General features: G+C 42.3%; 1 protein-coding gene across 1 annotated transcript; it reads right to left on the reverse strand.

Annotated features, from left to right (window-relative positions):
* Positions 1 to 911: 911 nt before the first annotated feature.
* On the reverse strand, positions 912 to 21,854 carry LOC110990259 (uncharacterized). The gene is made up of 19 exons (XM_022255151.2): positions 21,687 to 21,854; positions 18,718 to 18,846; positions 17,278 to 17,345; positions 16,162 to 16,364; positions 14,558 to 14,709; positions 12,821 to 12,984; positions 11,941 to 12,251; positions 11,326 to 11,474; positions 10,498 to 10,664; positions 9,225 to 9,337; positions 8,430 to 8,588; positions 8,071 to 8,225; positions 7,555 to 7,714; positions 6,838 to 6,913; positions 6,142 to 6,263; positions 5,608 to 5,738; positions 4,953 to 5,057; positions 3,464 to 3,607; positions 912 to 2,782 (listed from the first exon to the last, which is right to left on the reverse strand). The coding sequence occupies exons 1-19, from the start codon at positions 21,687 to 21,689 to the stop codon at positions 2,684 to 2,686; spliced, it is 2,610 nt and encodes an 869-aa protein (XP_022110843.2). The 5' UTR covers positions 21,690 to 21,854; the 3' UTR covers positions 912 to 2,683.
* Positions 21,855 to 22,155: the final 301 nt, after the last annotated feature.

The raw sequence follows: 22,155 nt of genomic DNA on the forward strand, positions 1-22,155 counted from the left end.
AACTTGCTGGAGCTACTAAGCACTTCATTACGATGATAATCACTGACATCCACACGAAGCGATGTCCGTGGTCTTACAGCTGACCAGGTTCTTGAAGAAAACGTGGCAAAAGAGGCAAAAATAACAGCTTAGAAGAGGCCACATGCAGTGCTGTCAATTTTTTTTTAGTTAAAAATTACTTCTACTTTTCATTTTCGACTCAATATTGTTAGTGATGGCTAGTGGAGCTGGTATTTCCCCCTACCCCATGCATAGCATCCCAAATAAACGAAAGGTGTGATTTAAGGAAATTTGTGGCCTTAGTCGTATGAGCTAACTTGAGATCGCTAAGTTATCATGCCTGGGTATATGTACCCCTCCATGGGAGGAAAAGCGGCTTTTGCCGAAAGATTTCCTTAGTCTAGGTAAATGCATTCACGAAATAGATACATCTTTGGAAAGACTAGGCCTATGTCAAATAATTTTTCGGAGGAAAAGTACAGCTTTCTAATGAAGGGGTTACCACTACCTCTACTGTTTGCGGGCGACGGTACGAACAAAAAAAAACCCAAAAAACAACACTCGGACTTTGTCGCCAGATCAGGGGCCGAGATAAGTATGTTCGTGTTGGGGTCCAAAGGAAAAATGGGATTTTTTCCCCAAGCTCATGCATACGACAACCATGAACACCCCAATTTTGACAGTAGCTTTTGCAACGTGTTGGTGTTTTTTTAATTCTTTTGAAAATGGCATTATGTTCGCACCATCTCCCCTCCCAACCTGGATACACACTCTGCTTACACAATGTTTGGATTTGCCACTACATTTTTGTTCGTCTGCCTTATTGTTTCTACTCTTATGAGGTCCTCGAGAATGCCGCATACCTCAGCACACCTTGATTCTTGTGAAATGAGATCTGTTTTAACGAAATATTCGTTTTGCAGATATGAAATATTTATTACGCACTTTTAACTATCTTGATTGGCATGCAATATCACGGCATACATTCCAACAGTATAACAATGTTTAAACTCTTCCGTAAATTAAACTGCAAAAATGCAATAAACTGGGAAAGAATTGAAAAGCATATACCAAAAATAGAGTGGTTAGAAACTCCTCAGCTTCTAAAGATAGAGTTATTGTCCTTGTAGATTTCTGCATTACTTCCAGAGTTGTTTCATTGGCTTATATTTTGTGTCAAACATGAACTGATTTAGTATGAGGTACTTCCTTCATAGGGTTGACAAAAGTATAAAATGCACAATACATTCCGTCGAGTGTTTTTGTTATAATGGTATACACTTTATGGGACGAAAGTGTATATTGTAGTACGTGCATTTCGCATGTAATGACGATTCATTTCAATAATGGGCGATTCACAATAGTGCGCCTCCAAGAGTTTGCACTGCGTTGGCCAATCACAACGCGCGAAATCTGTCAACCCTTTCCAAACTAGTCTGGTTCCCTGCCCAAAGATTTCCAGACGACTCTTGATAAAATCTTAGGTCAGGCATCACCCACGGATATAAATTGATATGACGCAAGGGTCAGGCGTCAGAAGTTGAAAGCCCGGATGTTTTCGATTTCCGAGTCAGTGGCAACATCTCAAAAATGAGGCTTTTCCCATATCCAGTGGGCACTACTGCAAGCGTATCCCTACTGAGAGCATATTTCAGGCACAAAGCCTGCATTGGTCGAAGAAAGTTATATTCTTCATTTCGCCTGGTATTTCAGCCAAGGCGACCTTCGATTTCAGTGTACAAGGTCAAATATTGTGGGATTAACAGCTGCCATTAGGATACGAGAATTTACGTTCAACAGCTAGCCTATGCACCTACCCAGCCGGGAATAACCGAACGTCAATGGTACCATCCGAACATGCCTAAAATAGATACGACGACTTCGGAATATTTCAGCTATTTGCGGAAAACGCCAGTCTTGATCACGTGACATTGGGTGATACCAGACCCTTGATTCGTCGGGTAGAATCAAGGGCCTGGTATCCAAACTATTTCCTAACGCGCATTGGGTCGACAGATTTCGCACACGGTGATTGGCCAACACTATGCAATCTCTTGGAGGCGCACTATTGTGAAACAATTTTGTTGAATTTAAAATCATAATCAGCAAGTTGTAACTAAGTATAAAGAAAAGGCTACATACCATTATATATTTGGGTCTTACAAATATAAAATGCAGCGCATAATTTTTCATGTTAAATTATTCATACAAAAGAAACTTACATTTCTATAACAACGTAATTGATTCCTCTGAAAGCTTACCCATTTTGAGTGCCTTTTGTGTCTATGATAGGCATTACCTCGTTGTAAAACGATTACCTTGATAATTATGAAAGTGAGTTTATCAACATAAAGAGTTGCTTTTGAATGAGTACTTTTCTTTCAGTTCTACCTGGCTATCAAAATTAGTGTTAATTATCCAAACAGCATGTTTTCTGTGATTCCACGGGGTACAATGGTTGACCCGGGCAATGGTAAACGATCTCATTCGTAAACTGCATCAAAATTATGTTCTGTATCATGGTGTACAACCTTTCTTGACGCACAACAATGTCGAAGTTCAAATTCACGCTATAACGCTGCCCTTGCTAAATGAGTAACTTTCATACATGGTGTCAAGTCAAATACAAATAGCGGGTCACGTCAAAGGAGATGATCGGGTGCAGCGAGGGAGTCTGTCGAGTCTATATCTGGTAGGCCAAGGTGTCGGCATAGGCCCCCACTTCTGTCTTCGGTTCCCCTTCGTCCCTTGGCAAAGTATAGCGGAACACGAACACATTGTTCTGCGAGAAAAGAAAATCAAAGATATAGATACATTGTCAGAGAGAAAAGTCTTTGCTATTTATTCCACCCGGTGAACTGTGGAGTATCTCACTGTATGAATTCGTCTTTCCATATTTAAGGTGCAGCAAACTTCTTCCTCTGTGGACCCCCCCAGTTTGTTTTAACAAGCTAAATCCAGAACGAACTGTTTTTTGTGATGCCAACTGGTTTTTTTTGGGTGGCCAAAATATTTGGGAATTTCTTCATGTCATGAGTGTGGTAAGGACTTATTCGAGGGCCGCGGAGGAGGAGGCAAAGCACATTTCTCAAGGAGGGAATATTTCTGATGGGGGGGCAAGGCTCTCGTCAGGGACATAGTGAAAAACCATCGGACGGTAGTCAGTACAAAACATATGCCGGATGTTTCGTATACTGTGACCCTCGAGAGACTTTAAGACCTGAAAGCTCAAACGGAAGCAGTGACGTATCCCTCCCCCGACGATTTTTCCTTCCTTTTTTCCTTTTGTACTACGAAAACAACACCATGAAATAAAAGCAAGGATGTCTGGACCGTGAGTGAGGCTTTTGGTGTCTTTGCCTAAGAGACATTCGCATTTGCCTCCCCCACCCCCAAAAGCTGGATAAGTTGCTGAATGACGCAACTAGGCTGTGGTGTTCCTAAATATGGAAAACCTACTCACGTGGTTGAGGTTGGCATCCTGTATTGCCAGGAGCAGCGTCGTTATGCCAGAGTTGATATTCTCAACTGTGGACGGGCCTTCCAGATTGGTCACGTAGAGCGGCTGCCGTGGGGCGCCCTCTTCGGCGTGATACTCTAATTTCATCTGAGGAACACCATGCACAGCCAATGACAAAAAATGTGGACAAATTGCTGAGATCACTAGACCCCCATGAAAATCAAAAACATCTTCGAAAAAAAAGTCAGAAATACATTTATATCGAAATAACTGAAACTAGAAAATACACTGCAAAACAGCAGAGCAAAATGCAACAAACTCGAGATCTTGGATTACCATTTGACTACCGTCTTCCTATGCTGGTACCTTTGGTGTTAAATCCACACCAAATTTTGCATTGCAGAAAAAGTACTATCAGGAAGCACGATACATGTCGTAACGAAAAGCCTTAAAAGATGCAATTAATCCGTGAAGCATCTCCACGAGATATATTTCTTCGCACCGGAGGAAAGCTGATACCAAACCCTCTCCAGAACACAGTTATTTTCCCCGCAGCATTTCCATCGAAAGTAACATCCGACTGGATTTTAAAATCACTTCAGTGAAATGCTAAAATCAAAAGATTGCTTTGCTGCGTGAAAGGTTTTTGTACATCGTATCAGGTATTCCGCAGCAATATATGTAGCTGTTACACCATCCACAAAAATTTGGCCCTCAAATTTAAGAAGAGATCATTACAAATTCCCTTTGGGATGTATTGATAAAAAGAGAATTACCGTCTCATGGTAAGTGTGAGAAGGAGCTATGTAGTTGGTTTTTATTATGCCAAGTGTCGGGGCAGTGATGCGAGTAGCAGGGTGTGGCTATAAGGCGTGTGAATGGCGTAGGTGGCATTTGCAGTTACCACGCAGCAGTACAGTTTGATTTCGATTTCCAGCGAGTTGTATAAGGGTATGCTTTATTATGATTGTATAAGACATTTTGCAAAACTAAGACACAAACCCTGGAGCGCGTCATGCTCGATTGCCATCGGGGGTCAGGTAGGAATTTTCCAGAGTTTTCCCCTTATGTTATGGGCTCGGGTTTTATCTCTGGTTTTTCACGTGTCTTGGGGGTTTGTGACTTTTCTGCGTTTAAATCAGAAGATGCTGATATACATAATTATGAATCTGTTCCTTTTTGTGTAGTTTCGACTCTGCAATTACAGACTCACGGAGAAGCTTCACAAGAGCGTGGGTGACCGTTGCCACAGCAAGAATAAAACAGTTTGGAAAAACAAAAGAATGGAAAGTACATTTTGAAATTGATATTTGTCTGTCGGGGCTGAGGTGAGATAATGTGTTTCAGCGACCACAGGAACGTTGATTAGACAGTGGAGTATCAAAGTCCCACTCCTCAAAGGCATGAATCTTTTAAGTGTGAAAACGTAGGCTTTCCTGCAGCTTTGTAACTGCCTGACAATATTTTTAAACATTAGAAATACTATACTTACACCATTTCCTGGCTGGGTCAGTGGCAGCCTGCCAGCCTCAGGGAGGAAGGCGCAGGTCGTGATGACTTTGTTGCACCCGATGCTCTTGAAATCAGACACGCTCAGCTGCAGAAAGAAAGGGTAAAGATCAGACCACACAGCAGGGTGTTTGGTAAGTCCTGCAGACGTACATAATGATTGACCGGTATTGAAAATGAAATGGCCACACCCATATCTGAAAGTTCTTTCTGACTTCCTGGGTGGATCGCGTAGGCGTTGGCACCATAAACGGTTAAATCAAGCCTTTTTATAGAAAGGAAAATTCCGCAAGGATAACAAGTGGTTTGAAAACATCAAATGGAAATAGTAAGGTAATTAACAGTAAGACAGAGTTGACAACGGCTCCGCACACTACCACTTTCTCAGTTAACGCACTGCAAGGTGCGTTAACGGGTCGTTTTTATTGGCTCGAGCCAGTGACGGAAAGCACTTAGTGTTGTACAGAACCACTGTTCCGTGACAGCTGCTCTGCACAAAACTCAAAACTATTCCTTCGGAAATATCAAGTCAGACATCGTTGGATTCGTCTGTAGAATTCCGCTGAACACCTGAACGGCAGTTCTATTTTACGCAGCTTGAATAGTTTTGGTGAACGTCAATACACATCGCAACTCACATAGGACCAGACAGGTCTGGCTATGGGCTCGACTTCATAGTGGGCCTGGAAGTATTCATACAGCGGGGTTATAGCGTCATTGAAAGCATCCTCGACGTCACAACTAGTAGTCGCTTTGCAAACCCACAAACCTGAAATAAACAAAATAATTGCTCAATCGGGGTTGCACCACTTATTAGTGTCATTTGAAGCAAGATATGGGACGGAGAGAACCCCCCGCCTTTGTGTTGGTCATTGTTTGATCGGAATCTCAGGAATTCTTTACCGACTTCTAGGGGGGATGTGTTAGGTAACAATAGTCTACAGTATGCATAGGGATTGGTCAGGTAAGGGGGTGTGCCGCTCCGTCCCATATCTTGCCTGGTATAGTTAGTGTAATAAACAATTTACCGTGTAGCCTAAGTGGGTTTGGTTAAGATTGCAAGGATATCACACAAACAAACCGTATCAGAAATCTGGTACCCAGCTTCATGAATACTGGTATCAAAGAACAGATCCCATGCATTAACGGGGAGAAGTCAAGGTTGTACTTACTCGTTTGATACACTCTTTCCTCGAACGTGGGATGAGAACCAACAGTCTGGTACATAGGGCACAAAGTCTCGGCACTGCACCCAGAGCCAGCTTGGATGGAGTACGTGGGATTCTGCTCGGGGCTGAATCAAAATTAGAACGGAAAACTTAAAAACGCTCTGGCTGGAAACTTCTTTGCAACATGTCAAAGCAAGCATCATGGGCATGGGCGGAAATCCGAGGGGGGACACGTCCCCTCCATGAATTTGGTACGGGGGGCACAGTGTCGAATGTCCCCTTCATATTTTAAGCAAAACAAAATACTAAAGGAATTGATGGATGGAGGATTTTCCCTTTTGAGCTTTCATAAATGGAATAAGATAATAAACACGATATGCACAAAAAAGTGTAAATGGATGCCCCCACGGTCAGGGAGGGATTTCCGCCCATGTTCATGGGACTTATTTTTTCATAAACTTTAACCGTAAAGAGATCAGTTATAATGCTGTTTAGCATCAGTGTCTGCAACTTTTAAGTTTCAAGTGTATTTCGCCACAAATTGATACATTTGCTTTGAAATAGTGAAACAGGTCCGTATGCAATCCGAGAATTTAGGAAGTTTTATAGGACTTTTGTGGGAAATATTCACTCTCACTGTATTAGGTCAAATATGTATTTGTGAAGGGCTCAATCGTCTCTTCAATTCAGAGCTCTTACACTTGTTGGGTACAATCAGCTTGGACGATCCAGATCTCCCGACGATGAGGTAGAGGTCGCCACGGGGCATCGAAGGCTGTGAGGTGTACCAAAAGACCAAAGCTTGATTATTTTATCCTTGAGCATTTTTAACATTTGCCACAGATATACAAGGCAGCATTCAACAACTGAAGTTAGTCAGTCAGTGGCCAACTTCCAGACTAAAATTTAGTAAAAGTTTCCTGGAAATACCTGTTCCAGAGTATAATTTAAACATTTCCTTAGTTTATCTGTGTACCGATACCAAGCTTCGGTTACGTGAATTTTCGTGTCAACTCGGATGAAACCATGACGATTTATTGCTGCTTGAAAAAGAGCTTTGATAATTCTTACAACGACAGAAAACGTATTGAATGACTCATAGTTTTGTGACAATGCTTTTAAACACATGCAATGAGAATAATGATTCCCAATCAATCGGTGATAAATTTGAGAAAAGAAGGATCGCTTCCTTCTTTGTATATTTCTGGAAAAAGGACTAAATACTGAGCTTAAATTTCCCCATTACAGAGCCGGAAACTCCGTCCCTTCCGAATGTCATGTTGTCTAATGCTCACAATAGTTGAATGTGCAGAGTATGAAGTCAGAAGTCTGTAGTGCCTAATTTCTTTATTTTTGTTGAAGTATACAACTGACTCTTCCTTCCAAACTTCATCCATTCAAGATGTGTGTGCTTACAAGCAAGAGCAAATTCATCCTTGTCATAGCATAGTGCCCGGCTGTCCAGTTCCGTTTTCATTCTGGCCACTTTGGTGTCCACTAAATCTTGGGTTGCCTTCTCCTGAAACGTCATGACGAAAACTTCCCTTGCCTCAATCCTGAATAACTCAGTTCCAACCTGAAAAACAAAATTGTCTGATTGTAAGTTCCCAATTGAGCATAAATATATAGGTTCTAGTTCTGTTCTGGCCGGGCTTGGCTGGGCTGGGCTGGATTGGGTTGGGTTGGGTTGGATACGGTTTGGTTGGGTGGAGTTGGGTTGTTCCCAGCCTAACCACTTCTACGGATCAAGTCGATGCAGTAGTGCTTTCATTATATACAGTTTTAGAGGTAGACATGGCGCCAGGTGGGTGTTATAGTTATGGATAGCTCGATGTCAAGGTCACACGGTACACATTGTAGAAGCAGCCATATTAGCGTTGCATGTTGGGAAACCAGCATTGAGCCAGAGCGATGACCGTTTAATCTACTTGCCTCAGTGGGTTCAGGGGGGTTTCGTTGAGCTTCTGTAGGCATGTGGAACATTAGATTATAGGTGAAGTCACATCCCTCAGGCGGATTCTCTTTGGACTTATGGACAAGCACTACTGGTGGAACACGTGTGATGTTCTCATTTCGACTGTTGGCACCTGTTGGTACAAAAAAGTAAGAAAATTCCCTTAATTATATGCCAGTGACAATGAGTATGACAGTTGCATAAAACTGCGACAAGATTGCAAATAATACCTATGGTTTGAAATTGGCATTGACAAAAAGTACTGGGATAAGAAATTAACAGCGGAAAGAATGACCAACCGATCCATAAAATGCAAAATGCTACAGTAAAATCTAACCTCTGAAGTAGCGGTGAAGAGGCATGTATGCCGTGCTGTATGCAGCGCTCATGTTGCATGTGTTTGTCCTGCGGAGAACGTAGAGGTTGCCAGAGAAGTGTCGCCTCTGGATGTCATCGGTCAGGCTCTGCAGCACGCGATAGCTGGGACAGTCTTTGCCTGTACATATGCCCGTTTTGCGAATAAACGACGTTACCGTAGCTCAGTGTAATCACGCCTGGCCCTACAGGTTACCCAAGGACATGCAGTTCAGCTGAACTGTTTGTGCATTTGATTTTGATAGCATAATTCTGCGTTGAACGTTTGGCTTAAATTAATACACCTGGTAAATAAGCCAAAAATTGAACAAAACTTAAATTCATCCGTAAAGTATTGGCACAGCTACCATCAATGAAGCAGGACTGAAGGGTGTCCCCTAAAAACGCAACGCAAAAGTAACGTCTTTTTCCAAAAAGACTGCCACAAATTATTCTTATTCATAAGTCTGTGTCAACTTAAAACTTATAGCGTTTTCCAAATCTGCTGAGATCTTTTAATTACGTAACAATTCATTGGTGAGGGGGCTCTGCCTGATGGAAAACAAGATTCTTCAAAAAGTATACACAACACATCTTTGTGCCTAGTCTTCAATAAAACTTTTCTGACCATACATATTAGTATCATGCAGCTTTCCTGAGATGTAAGACTGTGCCCATTTAGAAACGTCTTATGTGCTCCACGGTTACAGACATAAATTGCGCTAACGTGTCTATACTGGCTTGTCACATTAGGATTTCTACACAATGCTCCACATACCTCGATGTTCGCAGGGAGGAAATTCTCCTTCTTCTAATGTGCACTGTGGAGTTTTAAGGTGCGGGTCCATGTACACGAGGATGTCATTGCGACGACCAAAAATCTGGGTGGAACTGTAAAAAAAAAACCCAATGAAATAAGTTTGGAGAACAGACGCTGTAGACAAAGGGTGAGGGTTTCCCAGCACCTGACCTCGCATTTCCTCTTCCTTTGTTTGTTGTTTGGGGTTCTTTATTTTAATACGTGTCCTTCAAGGTGGATTCTGACTCTTCCTCCTTTTTTTTCTTTTTGTTAATCAAAAAGTAGGGCAAAACCCTTTTGATTCGTGAACCATCAGGCTTTTCATTTGAATTTTTTTCATTGTTTAGTGTCATCGTGTCTGGTAGTTACCTCTCTTATAGCGTATAGGTAAGGTTAGAGACGTCTGTCCCCGGCAAAGATTGAGACATCACCGATACCAGCGGGGTTAGGTAGGTAAAATTATTCTCCCTTTTGGCAGGACAGACGTATCCCCACACTGCGGTTTGGGTACTAGCGTGGTGACATTCATTTCATTACTTTAAAAAATCCATTTATTTCCTTCAGTTGTACCTGCACTGCGCATTTGATCATTTTTATGGAAACGGCGCATTCTAAATTTTCAGTTATTATTATTATCCTTATTACTGATGAAAGACAGATCCACTGAAACTGCCACATGCACTATCACAAACGTACGGTATGTACACAGGCACCCAAAACAAATTACGCACGTACAAACTAATTCTTCAGCACATCATTTGGCAGGTTGCCAAAAAACGCGCCACCTATTGATCTGTTACTCATTGGCTGTGAAACACTGTTAGCATCAATCTAATAGACCGATTGCGCCAACTAAGTCACGTGACCTATAGTGGGTATCAAACATCAGCAAACGTATCGTCCTCCCAAAGCAAAGTGTGTCATAAGTGTCGTTCACCAGAAATAAAGCTGACGGTCGGTAAAGTACGAAGACTACTGATGGGCTGAGCAATATGCTGAAAATCAGTTTAATGTTTGGTAAACAACAATTATGACACACGTTGCCACAGAAGGACGCCATGTTTGTTGATGTTTGATACCCACAATAGGTCACGTGACTTAGTTTGTGCAATCGGTCAATTTCGTTCCACTTCTATAAGCTGTTCATATGAGGCAGCTGATGCCGGCTGACCAATGGAATTCTAAAGTCCTCTTTCTTAAACAAGATCATGCTTACTAATTCAGTCCTCATTACTTATCAATTAATACTCACTAGTAGTACTGATTTCTGGCCCACCGCCAGGAACTCATATAAGACTCGCCAGCTTCATCGAGGAGGTTCTGCAACCTTATCAACATTTGCTGGTCTTTGAATTCGAAGGTGAAGCCGGTGTAGTTCAGAGCGAACATGGTGGCTGCAGGCTCATCCAAAATGCTCACCTGTCAGGTAGACAGTGTTTAAAGAACAATGCATATCAAAGGTTATAAGAGCATTCCCAACATTTTTGGAGTAAGTATGGTAATATTACTACATTATATCCTACGGTTGTCACCCTACGAAAACAAAGTAAAACCGCAGATACTTTTTAAACATGAGGCTTATTTGGATTTCCTTCAGGAATGATTTCGGTCAGTTTTAAATTTTATGATCAAACGTGCAGAGGGTAGCATAGTAGTAGCACAGGGTAGCAGTGGTGTTAAGTATTTCTGGGATTTGCAAACGGCCACAGCTTTCAAACTTTCATAGGGTGTAGATCTTATTGAAGAAGGGGGCTAACAACGGATTTATGAAAATACGATAACCACAAACGTTTGATTACAACTGGGACTTCGAAAACAAATTTGAATCAAAAGTCTGTAATGTAATAGAAGCCAAATTGTGGATACGCCATTTAACTGTTTCTCAGTTCCCAGCTTGTCTTTATCTCAGGATGTGACTGTCTTTCAAAACGATACCCCCTTATACGGGCCAAAAGGGCTCCGAAATGCTCCAATATGTGGGCCAATTGAATGATCTCAAACGTTTGGATCGCAGTATATGGCTTACTATTAAGCTGACTATAAACTTCAAATTCAGGGGACAAAGTCCTATCATACTCACGGCAGGGTCCAACGGTTCCGGGATGTTTTTATACAACTCTGGCGGCAGATAATAAGCGTACGTGTAATCCCTGAACACTTCAAATATGTACGGTGACTTGGGCCATTCCTGCGTTATTCGGACCGGGTATGTATTCTGGATCTTCACACCTGAGAAATAAATCAGCAATACAGATTGGAAACCAACAACCTTGTTTAGGAAAGGGGTTACATTTCAATATTCAGGTTACCTTTTTCAATTAAGTACATGCCAAAGCACGCTCAGAATCAAATGTCCACCAAAATCTGATTTGTAAACACAAATGATTTTGTTGTTTCATTTAAACTACCAAAAATGTGAAAAAGGTTTCTCCACTTACTAAAAGTATGGGTGTTGAAAACTTGTCTCAGGATAGATTGATTTTAGACTTGATTTGATTTTATGTGCGTGAGTGGGGGCGTTTGGGTATGTTCATTTGTTTGTTTGTTGGGTTGTTGGGTTCTTTGTTTTTTTGTTTGCTTGTTTGGTTTTTACAATTTAGAAAGTTTTGATATTACCACTTCCAACCGCAATCTGTATCTCTGTGTCTCTCTTTCCAGTTCTCTCCCTTTTTCTCCTTCAATACGTAAGCCTTACCCTGATCATTATTCCCATCGAAGTATCTGTCCAGCTTCGGGAAAGCGTCAAATTTCCCCACATCAGAAGACACAGCGTTGACGGTGGTCGATATCCACACGGCCCGCTTATATTCCCTGGCATCGTACTCGGTGGTCCTGGAGGAGCAGAGCTGCTTGTACTCGGGCTCAGACGAACTGGTGATAACGGCCGCCGTAACCCCGGGCCTGGGGGCGGCCGGGACGGTCTCCCGGGGCGCACAGTTTGGCGTCGCAACGTTAGGGCTGAACAGAAGCAGGACCTCATTTTGGCGACCTGTCACTTCCCAACGCCTGGATGGGCATCATTACAGAAAAAAGTAGAATATCTTCCGTGAATTGTCAGAATTGGGCAATCGGTGCTGTCCATCGATTTTCTGTGCAAGAATGACTGAAAGAATTAAGCAACGGAGAACAAAGGAAATCGACAAAATGAAGTCGAAGTCGACGATTTCCTTTCAAAATAGCTAGGTGATACTTTATTAAAAACGTCATAACTTTATTAATTTGGACGCTGCCAACATACACGTTGGGCCGACTCACAGTCAACGTTCGGGCACCGATACGGGCTTTCACGAGGCAACTAGTGTATCGAGGACTTTTTCTGGAACAACTGAAACATTGTTTTCCCAATCCTACACCCCTTAGAATCCTCCATCAACACCAAAGCAAGTTACTAGTGCCGTTCATGAGGTGTTGGAGCTTTTAACAAAGAAACATGGGCAGTGCGTGCCCCTAGGAGGGGCAAGTTGCACCCTTGCCCTCCCCGCTATATACACCGTACTACGATGTCCTAAGGTTATCAAATCCGAATCCTATGTCAATACCCCCCACCGTACCCTCCCCCCAACAAAACCCCTCACGTATTGTAGACGTCGACAAAGAAGAACTCGCGTTGGTATTCTTCTCGCTGCTCATCCAGAAGATTCACCAGCTCGCCCCGCTTTTGGAAGTCTAAGAAGGCGTAGTTGTAACTTGGGAAGGTGATGACGAAGTACTTCTGTGCCTGTTCTCTGAGGATAACCACCTGTGGGAGGGAACAGAAGGTGATGGGCTATGCCGCTGGTTTGTCCTTTTCAGCCTTTAGAGGCCAGCTTTGCGTGGGGGTGGTGTGAATGTTGGTTTTACCTGCCTCTTTGAAAAAGAGTTTAACTTAACTCCCTAAGTAGTTAAAAGATCAATTTAAATCTGTCCCCCTCAAGGTGAATTTGTCCCCTGCCCAACGGTCCTGTCCCCCTGAGAACGTGTCCCCCGTGCATCATCACCAAAACTGTGTACTGAGTCGCTTTATTAGACAAACACCGTGCTTTTTCAGGATTACTCGTTGCTTCAAAACACGACGACTGGATGAGGAGCCTGATCAGGTATCCATGGCGATTCAAGTCTGAAAATGTCTGCATTTGGTGTGCTTGAAGGCCAGCAGTGATAGTTTGAAGCGTGCGCGGACACTTTTAACCGGTTCTATATGCTTCGTGCAATGCGGAGCGGCGAGGCGGCATGATGCCAAAGCAGTCCTTCCTCTAAACAAGCATCAACGATGACAGTAAAGTTAGTTTGGCACTGGACACTCAAATAGGTTTGTACAGAGAATGTCCAATGTCGAGAAAAATCAGACATTCCCTGTACAATCCTATGGGAATGTCCAATGTCAAATTTAACTTTACTGTCATGCAGCTACGATAGCTCTAAGCGATGGCTACACGGCCCCGTGCCGAGAGACTGAGACTTAACACGCGCACAAGAAGTCTGCTAACTACGCTCCCTTATCTGATTTCTTGCAGAAACAAGAAACATTGCAGAAACATTTAAATCTCATGCCCCCTTGACAACTTGATGAAGGGCTGAAAAAATGACGGTATTTTATGTGGATTGAATATGGGCGATTCACAATAGTGCGCCTCTAATAGTTTGCAACACGTTGACTCATCACAACGCGCGAACTCTTGACGACCCTTCCAAACGCGCATTGGGTTGACAGATTTCGCCCATTGTGATTGGCGAACGGGTTGCAAACTCTTGGAGGCGCACTATTCATCAATCTGATTCGAAAATAACAAGTTCTGTGTGGCCAAACAAGGGGGGACAAATTACCTATAGAGAGGACATAACCTGGTCTGGAGGAGGACAGATACGGGGCGAGGGGGACACTTTTACCTAGGTAAATCTGTCCCTCGGACAGTTGCCAGGGGCAGACCGTTACACTGCTAACTCGCTTTATTTGAGCTGCCTAATTTCACGTGACCTTTCGACTGTCTCCAGCGGTTTCCAAATGTCCCAAGATTGGACCGTGCACAGTACATAAGTCCTCAAGAAAAATTAAAAAACACTATGTGGAGTTTTGAGGTTTCTTAAGTAGCATACTGAAACAATTCTCCATCACAGGTACGTATGGGCCTCGGGCTGGACCAAATTTCCTAGACGGAGGCTCCTTTGGTACCAACTGCGCATCGCTACCAACAAAATGAATACTCCCGACCAAAGCAGCTCTTTTAAACGGATGAGGGGTCCTTCTATTTGAGAAGGATTGACTATGTTACCGTACCTTCATAGCACCCCTTCATGTCATTGACACTCGGGCATGAAAGAAAGTGTGTACTCACATCAGTGTCATTGGGCTCAGGTGGGTTTGCGTGCAGTTCAGGTGGCAAGTACATATAGTACACGAGTGTCTTCTGCTCGATGTCAGGCCCCCAACGGCTTGTTGACGGAGGACTCTTCAAACGCAGCGGGGTCGTCATCTGTATTTTGAGACCTGAAGCAATATGACAGGTAATCGTCCATGTACTCTGGTCATCACGTTAGCTTCAAGAGCTCTGCTTCAGATTGCAGTGAGAGATTCAGGACTTTCCAGAGCGAATTTTACCCGCTCTGACTAAGGTTGGCTTTATTTCTTGTGCCCAATATTTTTAAAGTTACTTTATGATGAAATGCTGGAGGACATCCTTAATACTTAGTCTGAATCTCAAGAATTTAGGAAGACTACTGAAAAATACAGAGAAACACAAACCGACAAGATGTAAAATGGTGTCTAAAATGCATCGCTCATCATAGCAAGACAGGTCGTCACAGGTAAAGCTTGACTAGTTTGAACGCAAGAGGTATATCACTGGATTATTTTGGAGCCACGTAAAATTGCACCTGGGGGCCACGGGCACCCCTCAAAAGTGAGCAAGGTTTTTTCTGAAAAGAAAATAATGTGAGAAAGGCGGTTTGAGGTCAATTTTATTTCCATTCCTTAAATTTTTTTTAATCCAACATGTTGTCTCATCCTCAAAAAAGGGCAATAGAAGATTACACGAAGAAATCCAAATTCTTTGTACCCCCCAAAATACAAGCTGGCTCCCCTCCCCCAAATTAGTTCTGAGTCTGGCCTGACGGTTGATGGTGGAATCAACCGAAAGCAGAAGCACTCTTCGAAATGGACAGGACTAGATGACATCCTAGATGGCGCTATTCAGGGTATACTCCTTTAACTGACTGCTAATGGCAAAAGTATGGCAAAAAGGGGCTGGGTGCCGCAGCCCCACATGTGCCCGTTAGGTATACACTCCTGGTCACGGGCGTAGCGAGGTGAGGGTGCAATGGGGTGCTTCCCCCTCCCCCCAATGCACTAATGAAAAGGGGAAACACAACAGGGAAAGGAGCCAATTGGGGAGACAGGGGGTGAAAATCACCAGTTGCTTGAAAATACCCTAGAAGTGGTACCCATCCACGGCCAATTGCTTCTCGGTTGGCTGCTTGTGAGTGTTTCCCTGAGAAATTTTCCCTTTTGAAAAAGTGCTTCCCGGAAAAAATCCCGGTGACGCCCATGCTCCTGGGCAGACCTACAGCTCATAGCAGTTTGTTACTAATGTGGCATCCTATTTTTAAAGCCCTGCAAACTAGTTAGACCGTTCTGTTTTGAATTTTGTTTATCTCTTTTAGTGTTTAGGGTTGTTGCTGTCGCTGCTTCGCAGCTGTCACACCGCAGTCATCGATAAGTTGTTGTCATGGCAGAGTTGTAATGACTCATTTTTGGGTGACTTGACTCGACTCGAGTCTGCTGTAAAATGACTCGACTCGACTCGAGTCACAAAAATCAGTGACTCGTTACAACTCTGTGTCGTGGCCGGCTGTCACCATTCTCACTGCGTGGCTGCTGGTGCACATGTGTTTATCGTCGTCGATTTGTATGAAAGGCATTATTTTGTTGGTTCTTACTTACCACGATCGTTTCCACCGTTGAAGTAGTTCTCCAGTTTTGGTCGGGCAAACAGAACAGCAACATCGCTGTAAGGGCTATTCACGGTCACAGCCACCCAAACGGAAGCACCGTACTCCCTAGCCTGATAACCAAAGGACACTCGGGGATCGCAGAGCTCCTGGTACGGTGGGAAAGGCCGGTAATTCAAAATCGGGTTCGGCTCCCTTTGAGAAATGAAATCATGATGACAATTTCATCATAACTGTTGTGAATCCATGCATTCCGGCCCAAGTGGAGTAGGGGGGTCATAAATTGCCCTCTCGGGAAACATGTCTTTGTTGTTGTGGTTTGAAATTTAAGCGCCAGCATTTTAGAAACGGTACGAGGTAGGCACAGGTAAATCCCGCCTTCTTTTCATCCTGAGGAACCAATCAGAAGCCAGCATGGCATTTGGGGAGGGGTGTAACTTAGGAGATGAGGAGGAAATGATAGGATGCAAGAGGTTCCAAGTTACCCGGCACTCCCTGCTAGTCTCCCCATTCCTTCCCCACATACCCCCACAATGCTGGTTTTTCATTGGTCCATCAGGAAGAAAAGGGGAGGGGCTTAACCTACATTGACTTGACGCACTGTACATGTACATCACACCGTCTAACACTGTTTATACAACGTTGGAAAACCAAAACTGAAATTTCGTGTCCGATGAAGGTATATATACATCGTGAGATTTACTTCCTAAAAAGATAAGATCGGGCGTACGGGGTAGACTGATCGCGACCGTGATACCTACAGCATTTCAGAATTTTCAGTATCTCCGCTCTTTGTATTTCCCAGAGTTGATGAGTACATGCGATTCACAATAGCGCGCCTTCAAGAGTTTGGAACGCGTTGGCTAATCACAATGTGCCAAAACTGTCGACCCTTTCCAAACGCACATTGGGTCGATAGTTTTCTCGTACTGCAATTGGCCAACGCGTTTCAACCTCTTTGAGGCGCTGTTTTGTGAAACGCCCGGAAAGCCAAACACGTGAATTGCTTCCCACGTCATGAAAAAAAATCACTAGACTATTGTAGAGGTCATCGTATCACTCTGCCTTACACACATTCTGCTGAGAATGATTCTCTCTATCAACTCACCAGCCAAACCAGCTTCGAACAGAATTCCAGGAATTGGTGAGCCATGACCACACACTACCGGTTTGTGCCTACAAGATAAAGTGAGATTAATTACAACCATGAGAGTTTGTTGACATCGAACATGCATTTCTTTTTTATTTCGAATCGACATAATTTGCAACTGATCTAAACAGAAAGCACTGTTTGATTTAATATTCAATGACATTGAAAAAAAACCAGGCATGCATTAAGGAAAACGAACCAAATCACGGATGATCACGTTGCCTATACGTCTGCACTGGTAAGCAAGAAGCTATGGCTTCCGAATACTAACCAATCAAGTTTATGTTGTTTTTTTGGCAATATTCAGACCACACAGAGAATAAGGTATGAATAATTCTAAACGTTGACGTAAGGGGCAAAACCTGGAATAGAATTAAATTTAATTAGACAAAGAAAAATTGAAAATATGCATGACTGTTGATCAGTGGCGTATCCAAGGGGGGGAGGCAGTAGGCAACTTGCCTCCCTGATTTTTTTTTTACAAATAATACTTCATCGGAAAGAAAGTAATCGGTATATTTGTCAAATATTAGCACCAGAACCCTAAGACAACACCACCATGAAATAAAAGCAAGGAAGTCAGGACCGCGAGCAAGGTTTTTGATATTTGTGTGTCCCCCTAACATCATGTCAGATGAGCCCGAAGCCGCATTCGCTTTTGAATCCCCCCGACACCAAAAGCTGGATACGCCGTTGCTGTTGATGTTTTTGATTTCTGTACCATCTGCTAGGCGTAGACCGGAATCAGACTAGTGAACTGACACCGGCGAACTCGAAAGTCCAGTTGTTCAGATGCCTGGATACCGGGTCAGCGCTACCTTTTGTACTTCGCCCTACTTCGGCTTGATAAATTGAAGGGTAGCTGCAATCAGTTTTTCTTTAACACAAACGTTCAAAATGCATCTTTTTGTCTCGATTAATCTTATTTTTCAACTTTTTTTTGACTATTTCCCAGAGTGTTTTACTGCCTTTTTGCTTTTAATACTAATGAGATTTTCGTATTCACGAGCAAAACTGTGATGTTACCCCCAGGAAGAAATTCTCAATGCTACCTTGGTTTGTACATAAAAAGTCCTGAAGTTTTGCAGATTTTGCTGGCCTAAATTTTCTCATCTCCGCCAATTCATTGTTATTTACGTACATAGAATTAAGCAAGCATCAATCCCTTTCTCAGAAAAGTCCCGGGTTCACAGTTTTCCCTTCCTCTCTACTAGTTTTCAAGACATTGAATCATGTGATGAGGTTTGACAGTTCAAGTCCTAAGAGGGTAATTGAGTCATTTTAGAGGGCGATCGCAGTTGCAACTTGCGTGGTGAGAAGCATCACCGCTTTATGGTGGCGAGCTAATAACGACTACCAACGGTATGCCTTCTGTGAAGCTTTACTCTTTAAACCCACTGTTTGCTCGCTGCTGGAGGACCCGCCGTCGGATGGATTGTAGGCCGAGTCGACCAGGCTCGAGTCACGCGAGGGAACGGCCGCCTGGGCCAGTAACCCGAAGAGTCCCACAAGGAACACAAGACGAAACTGAAAAAAAGAAGGAAAAGGAGTTTAATTTTGCAGGAGAACACGCCCTCTTTTTACAACTGTCTCTATCTCCAACACACTTGCGCTGCTGGGCACCCCAATCGTTAAGACACTGATTTACAACACAAACAAAAAATGGTCATTTTAGTTCTGAATGCAAAATTTTCCTTTGTAAAGCTTCATGTTGTATAATTTTGGTCCTCGTTGCTGTAAAAATGATATCGCTTCTACTTCTTGGTGGATATAGGCCTACGACAGGTGTATGACAAAGCAAGTAATTACGGATGGCGTGACTATCCTGTACATCCCATAGCAGATATTTTAGGTTTTCCCGGCCATTTTAAAACGTTTCTCATTCCAATTCACCTCATGACATTTTCAATTTAGTGCAGGATAAAAGCCCGCCCTTGCTATAATCGATTGCGTCTTTAACCATTAAATTTCAAAAGTTGGTCAACACATTTCATGATATCGTTGAGAATGTTTGTCATTAGGCCGACATTTCAAATTCGTCCATGGAATCGCAGAGTCGTGGCATTCAGCAATGGAATTTGTCTTGTGCCAGTCTCTTTGATACTTCATTACTCCCATTTTACTCAAGCGCAACTAAACGCATTTTTTCACGCGCTAGGGAGTTCAGTTGCACTGCAAAGAGAACATGGCCTACGCATACTTTTTTCAATATCGAGGAAAAGAACAAGTTTCACGGATCACAGAAGAACAGTTAAAACAAATGGCTAGAATATCCTCGCCAACGAGATGTATGCATTCTACTAAGTTGCAGAGAGGCTTGACGAAATGATGTAAACATAAATATATGGAATGAAAGTGGTGTTAAATACCCGGTAAAATCTTTATTAAGCGGCAACTATTCGCTCAGAATTCAGTCATCACTCAAACGCTGGTTACAACAGCATTATCCACGCAGCACAGAGTTCATCGATATATAACGTATCTACTATCATAAAAAATAGAAAAGTAGGGATTCTACTATAGGTTAATTTACACTTCTTTCATTTAAGATTGCTTAAGCAAAAGTTTAATTTCGTCAAAGGGGGGTCACTCGCCGTACATGTTTATTCTAATTTCGAAATAACACCACTAGATTTCACTTTCAGAGCATTGTAAGTTACGAGAAACACACACTTATTCGTCCAGTATATTTATCGTCATTATCGTCATTACGTGAATGCCAAATGGACAAAAATAAGCAAGATTGAGGTTAGAAACGAATTTAGGCTGTATTCGGGATAACGTCACAATTTATATTTAGCATCCTATGTGTGTTTCTTTGCTATTTTTAATTTCAATGTGTTTTTCTCTTAGGTATCTATATTTCCAATGCCATCTTCAATAAAAATTCTTCATTTTCTTTATCCAAATCTCAATAAAACATGTGTTTTATTGAGATTTGGATAAAGAAAATGTACGTCGGAAGAATTTACATGAATATTTCTTTCACCTTGCTCTTTGATTTACTAAAACTAGTGTCAATTGTATATTCAATTCCACTGCCATTATTTTGAAAATGTTTATACCCATTAATTTGTATTTGACCACAATGATTTTGGCCCACGGCTTTGTCGAAGTTGAATACTTTTGGCGGGTAATTTCAGTATTAATAGGTAGTATTATTTAGTATTTATAGTACTAATTTTCAATGTTGATAGCCATATTTCCCCATCACAGTGTTCAACAAACTATGAACGATGACCTGATGCGCTCAAATGTGCACTACAACAAATAATTCTGAAACTGATTTGGGTGACTCTTTGTTCAAATTGAAAACCAAATGTTGCTCGAGATATAAGTACATCAGGTTACACTGCTCTTGTTTTAGAGGCTAGAGTTCTTTCTTTCGTTATTAGTTTAATACAAGTTCCGAGCTTCCTGATGAGGCTTCGAATTGAAAAATCGGCCATAACGGATTAATAATAATTTTACAAGAAAATAATCCTCACGTTTAATTTCAGGTTTTGCCCTTACGCCGACGTATATTCATAAACACTGTAAACTCAGTGCTTGTTCGAGAAAAAAAAGTCACAAGCGTACTCGGGTGGGACTCGAACCCACGACCTCCTGCTTACCCGAGTAAGCTTGTGAATATTTTTCATAAGCTCCTGAACAAGCACTAGGTATACAGTGTTCGTGAATATATGTCAGCGTAAGGGAAAAATCTGTAACTAAATTTCACATCTCCCCCACGCAAAGTACATCTTGAAAAATCAACGTTATACTTACTACATTCTTTACGCTAAGATTGAGATTCCCGAACTAAAATTAACTCGGTTTTCGCTCCGAGTTTCCAAAAACAAACATGGGCCTATACCAACCTCCTTTTTAATATAACAATATTAACAACAACCTAAGCCTACGTTATCCGACTTTCTGATTTCATGCATATTAAGCCCTATGCTTGGGATATTTTAGAAAAGGCACATAATGTTCGACGTTCACTGGACATTGCCGACTGCATGCGTGGCGCATTTTGCATGCTGGATAATTTATTGATCAATGAGTCGAAGTTGACCTGTTCACAGGTATCTGATAAGCATTCTGCAGAATTGAAGTCGATATAAAAAGGCAGGTATAAGAATGCATTAAACAAAGTTTTGTTTTTCCTTGTTCCAGAGATCACATTCGTACGAGTTCGTCTTTTGGTGTGGGAATACAGTTCCAAATGATTCAGTCATGAAATCAGTGAGTTCTTTGCGTCTTGCATACTGTTTGGTTACATCACGTTACACTTAGCATCTGTGGGACAAAGATATGAGAGAGCGAATGGATATCTGCAACTAGGAAGGCTACGGTAGAGTACACAGAAAGCACACGAACATTACCATTCTGTTGTTCTCAGCTCGCCAGATATGACTCAGGAAATGAACCCGGAATCATCTGTATTTATGCCACTTGAGTGGGTGGTCCGTATATATACACCAGCAGAGCGTGGTCTAGGGATCGTAACAAACTTCCCACGTGCAACTGAAGTTGATACTTGGTCTGAAGCAAACTATCATTCAATCTGGGGGAGATCCCTTACTCAAAGTTCTTCACCGGGTTACAACCTATCTCTAGCTCTGTGCACAGAGATTAACATACAATGTGTGGGAGTCGGAGTCCAAGTATATAAACAGTCGCAGGGTAACCAAACCACTGTCATGCTGCACGTATTACAAACAACACGTACACAAAAGTCGTACTTACCGCCTGTTCTACGCGATCGTAAGTGCAGTGCTCTGAAGAAAATTCCTATCTTTTAATTTCTCGAGAAGGGGGAATAATTTAGAAAGAAAAAAGACTAAACTAAGT

This window comes from Acanthaster planci, linkage group LG11, assembly GCF_054643075.1.
Source record: "Acanthaster planci isolate LZ-2023a linkage group LG11, COTS_SCS, whole genome shotgun sequence".
In the NCBI taxonomy this organism is placed as follows: Eukaryota; Metazoa; Echinodermata; class Asteroidea; order Valvatida; family Acanthasteridae; genus Acanthaster; species Acanthaster planci.

Coding starts and splice junctions, on each gene's coding strand:
- LOC110990259 (XM_022255151.2), bottom strand. Junction 5,739..6,141: donor GGAAAGAGTGTATCAAACGA/GTAAGTACAACC, acceptor TGTTTATTTCAG/GTTTGTGGGTTTGCAAAGCG. Junction 2,783..3,463: donor AGGATGCCAACCTCAACCAC/GTGAGTAGGTTT, acceptor CTTTTCTCGCAG/AACAATGTGTTCGTGTTCCG.